General features: G+C 31.2%; 1 protein-coding gene across 8 annotated transcripts in view; it reads right to left on the bottom strand.

Moving 5' to 3' along the window:
* Positions 1-9450: 9450 nt before the first annotated feature.
* Positions 9451-15149, bottom strand: part of LOC119638468 (nuclear localization sequence-binding protein) — a 255425-nt gene continuing 249726 nt past the window's right edge. For all 8 annotated transcript variants that reach the window (XM_038035264.1, XM_038035265.1, XM_038035269.1 and 5 more), the window contains 2 exons: positions 10668-11386; positions 9451-10548 (listed from right to left, as the gene is read on the bottom strand). In XM_038035264.1, coding sequence (XP_037891192.1) covers positions 10095-10548; positions 10668-11386 — 1173 coding nt within the window. In that variant the 3' untranslated portion in view covers positions 9451-10094. The remainder of the gene's footprint in view (positions 10549-10667; positions 11387-15149) is intronic.

Below are 15149 nucleotides of genomic sequence, written 5' to 3'. Positions count from 1 at the left end.
CGCAGATTTTTTGGACAATTTCAAACTTGAAATGCACCTCCGCCTATCTGCCTGTCTGCGTAGTGTATATGGTAAATATTTTTCGCTAGGGAAATAAATATATCGCCTATAAATTTGCAAAAGAATTTGGAAGTGATTTAAACTTTTTTAAGAACATGGCCACAATGCCCACAAAAAAAAAAAAAGATTTGGTCAGGAGCGAATATAATTGTCTGAAAAATCTAAATTTCGTGCGTTGATAAAGCGTCGCTTTTTGATGGGAAATAAAATCCATGCACAATCATTCTGAGCTTGAAAGCCCGCAAAGCGATCCTTGTCTAACGAAAAAATAAGTTTTGGGGTGATTTGCAAATTTCAACCGAAATCGTCTGTACCCCGATGATGTTGAATGCTCTAGTCGGCCAAGATCGACGGTTATTCCCGACAACATAAAAAAATCGAAATTGCTTGACGCAGTTGAAATCCTAAAGGTATTAAAGAGCAAACCATTCACTGTCTTGGATAAAAATCTGTCCACAAGATAGCTGTGTTCGAAATGGAGCCCGCGCTTTGCTCATTCTTGACAACAGCGAGTTGATAAGATATATATAAAACATGGATTCACCAGTACACTCCAGAGAGAAATCGGCAATTAGGTGAGCGGATAGCACCTGGGGAAAGCCATCCAAGGTGACCAAAAAAATACTCAAAAAATTCAGTCAATCGTAACTTGTAAACTAATTTTCGCAATGTAACGAAATTTGGACGGGCATCATTTGAAGGTTAATGTTATCGGGGAATCGTATGGGTCTGCTATATATATATATATATGTCAGACTTGAGACTTATTGATTGATATGGTACAGTGCAGTACAGAAAATTTCTTTCGAAGCCTTTCAATTATAGTGAAGTCGATTCCACTTATTATACTTATTATACACCAGCTATTATAATACGCTTTTACTTCACTTAGTTCTAACTTGTCCGTCCATCTGTCCACCTTGTTTCTGACTTCGTTTTGGTCGAAGGATGGACGCTATTGAAAATGATTCGGATCTGATCACTTTTTTGACCACTTTCCATACGAAGCTTCGTTATGAAAACCGGTTATATGAATAAACGTAGCATTTAATAGTCCGCGGCTTACAATGCTCTTTTTACTTGTTCTTAATATTAATCAACGACATGGTTGATTATTGAATTGAAATCTGAATCTGATTATAAATCTATTCTGAAAGGATTTTAATGAAGTGGGCAAATTATAATTAAATAAATAAATTTCTTTCATATAAAATCGATAAAGAAAAAAAATAAAATTTTATTATTATCAGGTCGGCAACAATAATAAAAACAATAAAACAAAAAGTTACTTTTTCTTTTTATTATAAATTAAAAAAAAAAAAAAAAAAAATGCACATTTTATTATAATTATTATGAAAAATTGTCTCTAGAAATTTTCACATTAAAAAAAATATGTATATAAATAAACTTAAACTACACTTGAGATCGTTAATATTAAATATTTGGTTAAATGAAATGAAGTGAAATAATGTTTAAAAAAAAAAAATTGTTGGTTGGATCGCACCATTTTTACAAATAAATAAATATAAAAATTATGGAATGTTCGAGTTTTTTCAGATAATAATTTAAAAAAAAAAACATGAAAAAAATCTTTGGCTTAAAAAGTACAAATAATTTTAATTTGATTTTAATGAAAATACATACCCATCTACACCAACAGGGCTTTATTGAAAAGAAATATTTATAACTTTTGTTGGTTGTTGTCCTCCCCCTCCCATCGTTCACTCATTCATATATTTACATAATTTAAACAGTCTTTAATTTTTTTTTTTTTTTGTAAAGGAACGAATTTTTTTTTTTTTTTTAGATTAAAATTGAAACATATTCACCTTAAAGGAAAACTAGAAAATCGAAAAGAGAGTAATAAAAGAGAGAAGAAAAAGAAGATTTAAAAACTAAACTAAAACTATTGTTTTAAAACTAAGCCCCCATATCCTTTTTGATCATCATTCTGAACTTATTCTCTTTATTTTAATTGTACATTCGACCGAAAACATCATAGATAGAAAACTACTTTTAGGGGCACATCAACACTATATAGTTTTGCTGAACAGATTATACATATGCGCACACTGACAAGTTACATATTTCTACAAGTTTTAGTTTTCTATCTCCAGCCATTGCGATCGTAGGAATTTCAAAAATAATGGACGGACGGACAGATATATGACAGTAAGCCTGATTTCAAATTGCTCACAAGAGTCTTCCAAGCGTGTTGATATCAGTAGATATATTGTTAACAATCAAAAAAAAAGATTAATTTAATGAATTAAGTAAAATGAATAAGTAACAAAAATCCCATATACAACAAATGCTATAAACATTAATTTATAATAATAAAATGTCAAAGAAACTCAATACAATTTTTTTTTTTTTTCAACATTGACGACCATAAACAAATGTCTTTAATATTTTTTTTTTTTCTTTTTTTTTAAATAAAATAATGCATCTGATTTCTAAACAACATTCGCATGTATCGTTAAGCATACTTATTATCCATCCAACAGTTTCGTTAAAATATTCTGGCAAATTTTTCTTTTTTCTCTCTTACTGAATAATTGCAAAACTACAGATAAATTTAAAATATAATAAATATATATGTATATGTATATATAAATAAATATATTTACTAAATAAAAAGGTTTTTTCTTCAAAAACTACTATAAAAATGATGCAAATTTCTAGGCCATGTCCAAAATGGTTTTTCTTCGTTTTTGTAATTTTTTTTTTTATTTTTTATTTAAAAAACGAAAGAGTTATCTAAAAAGAAATGATAAAAATCTGTAGATGAGAAAACACAAAGAAACAATACATTGAAGTGTTTTTACCAAATCACAAATACTTCAAAACTTACCTTGAACAACTACATGGGCATGTGGCAAACAAAAAATAAAAAAAATTAAAAACAAAACCAGATATAAACAATATAAACAAAAAGTGACTAAATGAATATAATTGAAATAATTAATAAATAAAAAAAATGAATAAAAAAAAATAAATAAGGAAATAAAATGTGTATAAGGGAAAGGAGATAAGAGTATCAACATCTGTTAAAATAAGAGGAATATATAGCAGACAGCGCTAAACGCAACCATGCGAATCGCCATTTTAGGACATCGACCAACCACTGTTCTTTATGTCTGTACTTTATATACGTCCGTACAAGCATATTACGCTTAAAGCACCCAAGGGACTTTGAGATAGGTCCACCGATAGACCGTTCGATTCAGTTACTTTCTGAATCGGTTTAAGCTTGTCTGTGCGTCTGTCTCTCTTGTTTTCTTGTATTCAATCCCAATAGTCCTAATTTTTGAGGTGTGGATGACTTTCACTTGTTTTGATTTAAGGACGAAAACTATTGAATATGGTTCGGATCGGACCGTTTTTCCCATCATTTCCAATATAAGACATTATTTTGAGTAACTAACTACATTAAGCGAATTGTTGTGGAGTATTTAACGACGGGATGTAATTTTACCGGCTGTCTTTTTTACATTAATTCTGGGATCACTTGAGTATGTTCGAGAACTTCTCGAACTCGTTTTTAAACTTCATCCCGGGAAAGAAAGTTTAGATTTGGAGAGACGGGCAATAGAAAGACAAGCAGATGCGTAATCTGTGCCTAATCCACGCTGAGCCCACCCAAAGGAATTTTCATATTCCTGGCGTAGAGTAAACTCTACCTGGATTTAGCTGAAATTAATACATATGTACATATACATATGTATTATATATATTATTATATGTATATTGTCCCACTTTTGTCATTTTACATTTTACGGTTTTTCAAACTATTAAGATCTGAAAAAAGGGCAAACTTTTCGATGCCACTCGCGTCCATCGATTTTAGACATTCGTAGATTCCCTTAGCTATTTGAGTTTATTTACAAAAAAAAAATACCCAATGGCTCAAGAAATGTATCTTACAATCTACGGCAATTAAAAAAAATACTCACTGAAGATAACTAACAAATGGACATGAGTCAGCCATGGCCCAGGGTAAACTTTAAAATTTTATTGAGAACGTCCTAAACGTCCGTCTAGCGGTTAACAAAACAGGTCAAAATTATTTCTCAAAGTTACAAAAAAGTTAAAATTTAATAAAAAACAATAAATAAATAGAAATTTGTCAGAATTTAGTTTAAAAAAAATAAAAAAAAAATTATAAAAAAATATAATGAGAAAAAGAAAATTTTTTTAACTCATAAAAATATTTACAAAAATTTAATTAAATAAACCAATCATGCAATTTGCTTTTTTTTTGCTTTATTTATTAAAAAGAAAAAAAAAATTTTTTTTGTTTTTAAATACTCTGAAAACAAATTTCGCGTAAATAAAATACACTAGAAACTACTAAAAAAAAATAAAATGATTTAATAAAAAAAAAACTACTAAAATATCTATAGGGATAGAGTAGTAATTAGATTATTCAATAATTTGCATGTATTTACGGTATAAGTTATAAGTACTAAACATTAAGTAAATTATGTTTCTTTTTTTTTTTATTTCTTTTAAATGGTTTTTAATAATTATATATGTGTGTAAAAAGAAAATTAAAAAATGAATAAACGGATTAAACAAAAAAAAAAAATAAATAAATAAAACGGTAAAATTTCAAAGAAAACCTACTAAAAACAATAAAAGATATACAGCGAGAGACTGAAAATTTTTAGGAAAAAAAAATTATTAATTATATATATAAGCATGTCTGTCACCTACACACTAATAATACTTCAGCTAAAAAAAAATGTTTACTTAAAAAGAAGTTCTAAACAAAACATAAATGAATTATGAATTTATTTGTATTTATATATATGCAGAAGTGCCTCATAGCATTTCCTTATTGGGGTCTCTTTGCTTAATTAAATTAGAAACAACTTAACTCGAATGATTTGTCTGGCAATTCATAAAACAAACACACTATTACTCTGATACGAGTCTAATGTTTGTAAAAAGAAAAAAAAAAGATAAGGGAAGAAAGAACCCTAAATAAAAATCTAGTATGGTGTATAAATAGTATCGACTATTAGGGAATATACTAGAAGCGGTAATGCGCGGTCTTGCGGTCTCTTACTTTTCTTTTTCGTTCTAAATAATACACGCGTTATAATGAAACTAAAAAATGTAAGAAAGGTTAATTAGTTTTATGATTCCTTTTGCAACACCCAGAAATACGGATTAGAATTTTTTTTATTTCGTTTTTTTTTTTATTTAATTTGCAATCTATTTAGAAAGATAAGTGACTTAGTGTCTGTTAATTGGAGGATAATTTATTATAAAATAAGATTAAGTTAGATTAAGTTGAGAAAAACTGACAATGAAAAATATGACATTTTCATATATAATCCTCCGTGGGAAAGGGAGAAGAGGCAGACATGAGGGAAAAGGCTCAGAGAACACTTGCTTAAATTTACATTTTAAGTTTTCTCTTTTAACAAAATTGATATCAATGAGTTTTATTGTGCCTTATCTATTGACCCGTGAGAAAGCCACATTTTTTGGCACTAAAAAAAAAAGAAGCGAAAACTACGACAAGAGTCCACATTATCTTCACCGTTACAATATGGCTCTGTAAAGCTTCTTTTTTACGAAAAGATCAAATAAATCTCTTCATATACACTTAGGTCTACATATAAGGTATAGGCTACAATCTTTCCAATGCGTACTTCTAGGTGATACATGTGGAACATAGGGAACACTACTACACTAAAATGTTAGACGCAATTTCTTTCTACACAGTGTGATGATTTTAAAAATATTCTAAAACGAAAAATGTTAAAAGATATATTAAAAAAAAAAAAAGAGGAAAGAAAAAATTATAAAAAAAGTTAAAAAAAACAATTTGATATGTGTATTGTTTACAAATAAAATACAATAATAATAATGATAAAACTAAGCACAAAAACAACAAAAAACTATTGAATCCAATTTATTTAAGTACAAAAGTTAAGAGAAAAAAAATTTTAAACAATAGAGCAAAAATAGATTACAAACAAGATCGAATTCATTCTCTTTACATGAACAGAAAAAAAATTAAAATTCAAAAAGTTGAAGTAATAATAATAAAAATAACTAATAGAAATATAGAAATAAAATTTTTTTTGTTTTTTGTTTTTAATTACAATCTATTTCAAAATAAATAGAAAATAATATGAGAAGGGAAAAAAAGTAAAGAGAAAAAAAAACTACATTTTATTACAAACAAAATGCATCTATGTATATGTGATGAATAATGTTATAAAACATATTATTACACGCAAGGAGAAAACTAACTTAAACAAATTTATTGATGATTTAGTTATGTGAAAAAGTTACTGGTTATGTAAATAATATAATATAAGGAAAATAATATTACAAAAAAAAAAAATAAAAAAATAAAGTTGTGAAAAAATTACAAACTAAGTTTTTCAAAATTCATTTCTTTCTTTTTTTTTTTTAAATTAATAGCTAGCTAATCCAACGTATCTTATTTAGAGTATATAAAAGTAATTAATGAGATTGCTAAGTAAATCGGCAAAGAAGCTATTTTATTTTCCTTTTTTTTTTAAATAATCAAAAGTGGAAAAATGAACATAAAAAAAAAAAAAGCGACTATATAGAAAAGTGTAACAACAACAGGATTTCGAAAAGGTTGTTCGTTTTCAAAACAAAAAACAATGTGTGATTAGAGAGAATTTCTATAAAGCATACAAATTATTAAATTGTAGTGAATGGTTGTGTAGGTATATACATATTGATATATATATATATATATATATGCATAATGTTATATATATATATATATATATACATATATATGTATATATATATGCATAATGTTATATATATATATACATATATTATATAAATGCAAGTCTTTTTTGTTTTACAAATTTCGAATTTCATACAATACAATCCATAGGTAAGATAAGATAAGATAGTAATAGCAGTAGTAATAGTAGTAGTAATAGGTATGCAGTTTTTAAGTTGAATTCAAAAAGTTTTACTAAATTGTGAGGTTATGTTATATGTATTATATAAACAATATTCTTGAAAATGTTTCGAGAATTTTTCAGTTATAAATAATGAAGGAAAAAGAAAGAGGAAAGCCGATATCAATTAATGGCAAGTTTGGGCAACGTAATCATCCAATGAATGTTACAATAATGTGTATAGATTAATCATGTAGAAATTGAAACAATAATAATAAAAGTATGATGTAGAGATTGAAATACAAAAACATAATTGACTTAGTTTTTATTTTAGCAGAGATTTTTTTATAATTTTCTTTCTTTTTTTTTTATTGAATTTATTTGGAATGTTAATTAAAAAAAAAAAAATAATTAAAGAAATATTTGAAGGAATGCCGCAAAAACGATAATAAGACTTTACTCAAGGGATGAAAGTTTTTTTAAAATGTTATATTGTAACTCATAAAGTGTCTAAAATCGTATCTACATTTAAACCCAGTCAATAAAATCATTAGTGGATCGTCTCTTCGGCTATTATAGTCAGCAGCGTAGTCGGGCTTAAAAAACCTAATATTGATCCCTAAGCCATTATTCAATCCTTAGGCTAAACTAATCAGTATACCATGGCTTAAAAAACCTAATAATGATTATCGGATCCGTCATCTAATCGTTTCGTATATGCGCTCTCATAAGCGTATTGTACGCACTGTGATTTAAAAATGTTATTTGCAAGACGTTAAATGTCAGTTTGATAGATTGCTATATCCCACTAAAAAAACGCTTGAATGGAGATTTCTCTTTATTGACCGAATATTTTCAAATTTCAATGTTTATACGCTTTCGTATATATTGGCCGGACAGTAATAAATGTCATGGTCGTCATAAAGATATACCGCTTGCTCTTATCGTCGCGATTCTTTCGCAGGTCCATTCTCATTCTTCATTTTGAATGATGTGTCTAATAGCTACCAGTATCAGATATATTGTTCGATTACGATATTCCAAAGATATGTAAGCAAATCTGCTAGAAATCGATCGTTAACCTAGTACAGTTACAATAATTTGTTGATTCAAAAAGCGTAACTAATAGAATTTTTAAAGTGAATTTTGTTTGCATTTCTTTCACTTTCTTTTCAAATAAATTCCAAATTTGTGTTTTGAAATTTTTCTAACATAGTTTGAATAGTAATTTTTTTTTGATGAAATTTATGTAATTGGCATTTAGAGGTGTGTATTGCGTGATGGGTCTTTAGCTCTTATATGCCGACGTGGGTCAGTTTCCTGCCAACTTCACAAAAACAAATGACTTATGACTGCGAGATGGCATAAAATAAAGCTACTAATCTTAATAAGCATTTTCGGGCACATTCTGCCGTCATGATCGGTCATTTGCGGTTGTTAAGTTAAGTCTTGCAAGCCACACACAAAAGTATGACTCGAAGAAAGTATGATATCGAAGAAAACAGGGTTAAGTCCCGCAAACCATACCATCCATCAAAAGTAGCTCACAACTGTTGTGATGTCTGCATATTTCTGACGTTGTGACCGATCATTCACATAGTCATAGCGCCTCTGAATTGGCATCAATTCGGTTTCCCGCGAACCACGCAGAAAAAATGGCTTATGACAGTTGCATGATGTCTCTGGTGGGGGGTACATTTCGACGTTGTGATCGATCACCTACTAGAGTGGTTTTTATTTTGTCCCAATTGCCGATGACAAATGGTTGTCAAGTTAAGTGTCGCGCAGACCACACAAAAAAAAAGAAAAGGCTTATGTGCGACTGTTGTGACGATTCTGTGTGGCATTGCCCGGAATACGGCTATTAATCTATAAAATTTCATCCTTGACGCTCAAATATTTATTTAATTCTTTTCTTCTCTAACTGCACTGAGAATTTTGAAAAATATTACTTACACCCCTTTTCGAATGGAGGCGAAATTGGAAAGGGGATTAAAGGTCCTAGTCTTTTTTTCCTTTTGAGCAAACTTTTGCGTGGCCTTAAATTTCGAAATTTAAATTAAAGGATTTTTGGTTTCTTTATAGAATAGTTTTTTTTTTCTTTGTTGGTCAATCTCTGCTAAAAGAAAAGTTTAATCAACAATCATGGTGGCGCCGTAGGATGCATGAAAAGAAATTTTCTTTTTCTTGAAGCTAAAAAAAAAAAAAAAATACATAATATATTTTTAAAAAAGAAAAAAATTGTTTTTTTTTTCTTTTGCATTTATCAAATTTAAATTTTGTTTTTTTTTTTTTTTTTTTTAAATATACAGTTAAGTGTTTGTTCGCTTCATTTTTTTTTTCTGCAATTTTCTTTCAATCACAATCGGTGGTTTTTTCAGGGATATTGTTTTAAAATTTCTTTTAAATTTAATTTAACTTTTTAGAAAATTCCTAAAGTGTGTGTTCTTAAGAGTTAATTTTCTTTGTTTCTTTTACGTTTTTTTTTTTTTCTTTTTGTTTTGTGTTTTCCGTTTTTTCTGGAGTGGTAAAAGAAAATATAACCGAAGAAATTAAAAGTGGATAGAGTGAGAGAGACAGGGGGTGAGGGAGTAGGTGTTTTGTGAAGTTTCATGAACTTTTTTCTTTTTCTTTTTTTTTTTTTTTAAACATAAAAATTCAAGCTTAAGAACTATAACTACTTCTTAACTAAAGTGTAACTGCGCGTTTGCTTTATCTTTTTTGTGTTTTTCATAAAATTTATAAATAAGAGAAAAGTAATTAGCAAAGGGGAGAAGGGCGTTCGGTCAATATGAATAAGAGGAACGAGGGGGGAGGATATGGAAGAAGGTTTTATTAGTTTTTTTATTGTTTTCTTCTTCTTCTTCTTCTTTTGTTCTTTTAAAACTTCCTCTAAACAAAATTTGAAGCAACAATTTTTAAATTTACCTTAATTAGCCACACGTTTGATAATTTTATCGTTTTTTTCCATTTTTTTTCTTATTTTTTTTTTCTTTGCTATCATTTCATAGAAAATTGTTGTGTTTTCTTTTGTTGTGTGTGTGTGTATGTGTGTGTGTGGGTGGGTGTTTATATTCAATAGTGAGTAATATGTTCCATTTATTGTTGTTATTTGTTATCTGCTTAAACATACATTCCCATGCCGTACATGGAACTCCAGTCGACACCCTGAAAGCCGGTCATATCGACATTAGCTAACGTATAACTTTGATATGGATTAGCGGCAGCAGCAGCAGCACTCAAGTGATGATTGGTTGACGCGACTAAAGCAGCTTGTTGAGCTGCCGCGGCAGCCAAAGGATTGGTAACGGCACCAGCAGCTCCAGCAGCAGCTGATGTATTACCGGCTGCTGCTAAAGCGGCTGCATTATGCGCTTGAGTGGCAGCTGCTGCTACGGCAGCTGTATTTGTGGCAGCCGAATGCTGTTGGGCAACAGCAGCAGCAGCAGCATTTTGCTGATGTTGCTGTTGAACTGCTGCGGCCGCTTGCTGTTGCTGCTGATGATGATGATGATGTTGAGCAGCTAAAGCATTGGCAGCTGCGGCCGCTGATGCGGGTATGGGATAAGGTGAATAACTGGAATAGAAAACGGAAAAAAGAAAAGCAAATGAGAGGGGGAGGCGAGAAGTAAGAAGATAATATAATTTACTTTTCTTTTTTTTTTTTTTTTTTTTTTTTTGGTTTATTTTACATACCGCACACTGTGTAAGGCTGCTTGGGGATATGTGGTTAGCAATTTGCCAAAACCTCCGGGATTGGCAGCTACAGCAGCTGCGGCTGCCGCATTTTGTACTTGAAATGGATTTTGTGTTATTAAAGCAGCCTGCTGAGCTGCTGCGGCCGCTGCTCCGCTGGCATGCAATTGCAATTGTGTTGGGGTCTGCAACATAGCCAATGGATTCATAGCCGCTGTAACCCCGGCTGCAGTGCGAGCACCCAGCAATTGACCGGGAGGTGTCGGCAATTGCACACCTAATGTACCCAACATAATGCGTTTTTGTAATAGTTGAGCAGCCGGCGTAACTGCTTCCTTCGGTTGAGCTTTCTTGCATTCGACTTTTTTATTCTTAATCGTATGAAAATGTATCTCACAAACTCGATCTACAACATCTTCGTTTTCGAATGTTACAAAACCGAAACCGCGATGACGTTTCGTTTGCTGATCCATCAACATGACGGTCTCCTCAACGTTACCAAATTGATTGAAATAGGCCTTCACCTCTTCGGCGGATGTGTCTTGTGAGACGCCGCCCACAAAAATCTTTTTAGTTTTATTCGATTGCCTTGGTCGATTCTTCGGAGTGGCGTGTTTAGGATCGATTTTTTTGCCATCTAACGTGTGTATCGGCACTTGTAGGACCTTGTCGACACTGCAGGGCTCTTGGAATGTTATGAAACCAAAACCGCGACTACGCTGTTTTTTTTTTTTTTTTTTGAATCAAGTGATTGTTTTTTTTTTTTTTTTGGTAGAATGAAAAGTAAAAGAAAATTAGTACAAATATTTGCGTTTTTTTTCTATTAATTTTTATATATATATATATAAAAAATTAATTCAAACAAATGCAAATTACTAATTAATTTGATTTACGGTTTAATATATAATAATAATAAATAGAAAGAGAGAGTAAAAGAACTTAGTTTTACAAATACATTTCGCACTAATTTCATCAAAATATATATCTTTTACCAGTGAATTTGTTATTAAGAATTTTTTTTTTTTTTTTTTTTACTCTGTTATCAATGCTTTTTAGTTTAAACTTCTGTTTGGAATTGATTATTTCGTGTGAACTCTGAAGAAATAGTTTGGATTTATACTAAGGATTAGAGAAAAACTTTATTTTGATGCCGCACACACTCACACTACAATTATACATAATTATTAGAAGTGCTTCTAACGAATTTTCAATTTCAAGCGGATCAAAAAAAAAAAAAAAACGAAAATAACTAAAGAGCTAAATAAATCCAAATATATATAATCCAATGGATAATCTTTCGAGATTACAATAAAGTAAATAAAGTATAAATACACTTTCTCTAGTTAAGTATTATTTAGTAAAGAATGAAAAAAAAAAAAAAAAAAACAATGAACACATTACGGGGAATAATGGTGAAACAGAATTTGCTTATTGCGTAACTAAACAATCTAAGGGAAACACATTGTGTTAGAAAAAAAAGAAAAGTATTAATTTTTTTTTTTTTTTTTTGTACTGGCAATATGTTTTTTCCTCTTTGTTCTTTTTTATACCCATTACCAAGGGCCGGTTTATAGCTGTCGTTATCGAGTAAGCTCTCGCTTATCGATTCGCTGTAACGGGCACTGCACTAACTTCACAGTCGTCGATAACGGATGAAAAAATTTTCAATGGCAAAATGATTGTCGGGACGTACACGCGACAATGTTCAAATTACAATCGAGTTTACTCGATAACGACAACGACTACTGCTATGAACCGATTCCAGTTATAGTGTGTTAGCCACGACGATGTACATACGCTTATTAAACTGCATTAGAGCAAATATGTGATGAAAAATTACAGCGGTACACTGAAGCAAAAAAACTACAACAATGAATCGGAAAGAAATCTTTGTATTAGTCGCTTAGAGTTAAAGAGGCACTGGAGATAATCGTTAAGGCGTAGAATTGTTTTTCCATTCGGTCGCTCGACACCTATAGGGTACGAGTCGGTTGGAAGGATTACAGATAAGGGATGGAGGGGAAAAGGGACTTACTGTTTTATGTGCTTTCGACTACAAGGTAGAAATATCGCCCACCCTTGGACAGAGCAGGTAAATTGTTCTGAAAGAGGTCAGTCGTCTATCAATGACTTTGCTCGGCTTCCTGGCATGAGAGCTTAAGCCTAAGAAGTGTAAGAAAGGTGAAGGATGGTCCGAGGCTTACGATATGTCCGCTCAGTAATATAGGATTCATCCGTCCGTCTGTTCGTATAAGGGTAAAGTGCGTGAATTGTTTCTAGGTGTAATCGGCTGTGGAGACAAAAAAAATCCAATCTTCTCTAAATGGCAATGAAAAGTGACCCTAAAAATATTAAAATTTGTAGACAATAATTGGACAGACCTAGTGGACTTATAGACATAACACGTTATACAAAAGCCTGACAAGGCGACGTTAATCTAACATCTCAAATACTTAATGATTCCATGATGTTGGTGGCAACCACAGCTATCACTAACCTTCGCTTTCCCAGCAGACGTTATGCAGACGGTAAAAGTTTCAATTCTACGTAGTGCTCTCTCCTTCCCCTATTGTCCGAGTTTCAACAACAGAAGGCATTCAGAGCATTTAAACAATTAAGAGTCATAACGCCGTGTTGCACGGTGTGCGAGAAAATTCAAGTCGTATCCCATTTAACTCTATAATATAATTTGCGCGCGTGTACTTGCAACAGCCGAGCGTTTTTGTGTTGGTCGCACCAACATAGGCCAGTTATACTTCAATTTAGATGTAAATGATGCAAATACTGGCTACAGTGAGGTATTTAGAAAACCTAAAGCTTCGTTCGATACTTGGAATACGTGTTCATTGGGTATTCTTATGTCCAGAACATGTAAGAACGGACACCAACAAAGGACAATGCTTGTTCATCACTTTTCCAGTATGCTAAGCGACAACAGAGCGTTTTGCCTATGGTTAACATAGTTGCTTCATGCATGTGTATAAATAGGTAGGACCTATCAAAGTGGGAATTTGCATTGTTTCTTATTTTCTTCAATACGCGTTTATGCAACCGAGACGTGCCGCAATTGTGAATTTGGGTTACTTATATCTGTCTATTGATTTCATTCTAGCGAGGCAACATTTTTCAGGTCAAAAGAAAGAAAGAGAGAGAGAGAGAGAGAGAGAGAGAGAGAGAGAGAGATCTAACTATTTATTTTGGCATTCTCTACCCGCCTCTCCATCAAGATTGGTCGATCGTATTAAAGGATAATTGTGTTACAGAGACATTAAAAGGCGTTCATGGATTAATTTGATACGTATATTTCTGGTCCCCAATCTCACAAAAGCATATTTGTTCGAAAAGATGACAACTCTAAAAGAATTTCTTCAATAATCTAAAACAAACGTAAAAGATTTTTTTTGAACGACTGGCTACTAATAGATATGCATACCATTAAGATAAAACTTGATGGAGTTTACGCATGATGTGTAGGTGATGGGTATTCAATCAAAATTCGCCCTTAGACGAGATTATAACACCGTTATTGATTATTAGAGCTTTTTCGTGTTAAATCGTCGCAACTATATCTTACCCTACACCACTTGTGAGTAAAAATTGATCTAAACTTGTCTGTCCATCTGGTTGTGTAGCTTATTTAACATACGGGCCGAAATTTGTAAGGTATTTTGATCAAGTTTAATACACTGACGTGTACTATCTCGAAGATGAATGCTCCTGAACATCATTCGGATCGGACAACTTTTCGACTACTGGCCATATAACGCCTGTTATATGAATAACTGTGGAGCGATGTAGAGTATTGAGTGAATGGTGCACCATGGCCATTTATAGTATTATTTTTACTTGTTATACCCTACACCAATTACATGCTACAATGTTATGCGAAGTGTGGATGTATGCGGCATCCAGGAGAACTTAGGAAGAACAGAGCCTTTTGTTATACCAATCGCCTAACTATCTATTTCTGATTTGCTTTAAGCTTGTCTGTTCGTCTGTCAGACAGTCTAGTTGTGTTCAATCAATGATATACTTTAATGAGACTTGGTTACGCGGCCATAAACGCTATCGATGATTGGCTCGGATCGGACAACCTCTCGACCGGTACCCACATAAGAGCTTATTTTGAATAATTACAAGGTGGTGTAGGATGGTATTTAATGGTGGACTCTAGCCCACTATAATGCTTTTACTTGTTTTTATATGTTTTTAAATTTCTTTTTAATTAATGCTACAAAAATGTGTTCGATAGTGTGAGATATACTTTCTCTACCACTGAAGCACATCTAACATGTGCCATTATTAGACATTATATTATTGTTAACTAAAGAATGTATTTAAAAAAAAAAAAAAATATATATATATATATATATATATATATAAAGCATTTTTTTATAGCTTTGTCGTTTTAAGTCGACTTCATCTCAGTGTTCTCTTTGTTAAATATTATTTAGCTAATTTGATTAAATATATAACTAATGT

Source organism: Glossina fuscipes, unplaced genomic scaffold (genome assembly GCF_014805625.2).
Source record: "Glossina fuscipes isolate IAEA_lab_2018 unplaced genomic scaffold, Yale_Gfus_2 90, whole genome shotgun sequence".
In the NCBI taxonomy this organism is placed as follows: domain Eukaryota; kingdom Metazoa; phylum Arthropoda; class Insecta; order Diptera; family Glossinidae; genus Glossina; species Glossina fuscipes.
The sequence above is the reverse complement of the archived record's forward strand: the minus strand, read 5'-3'. Positions and strand labels throughout refer to the sequence as shown.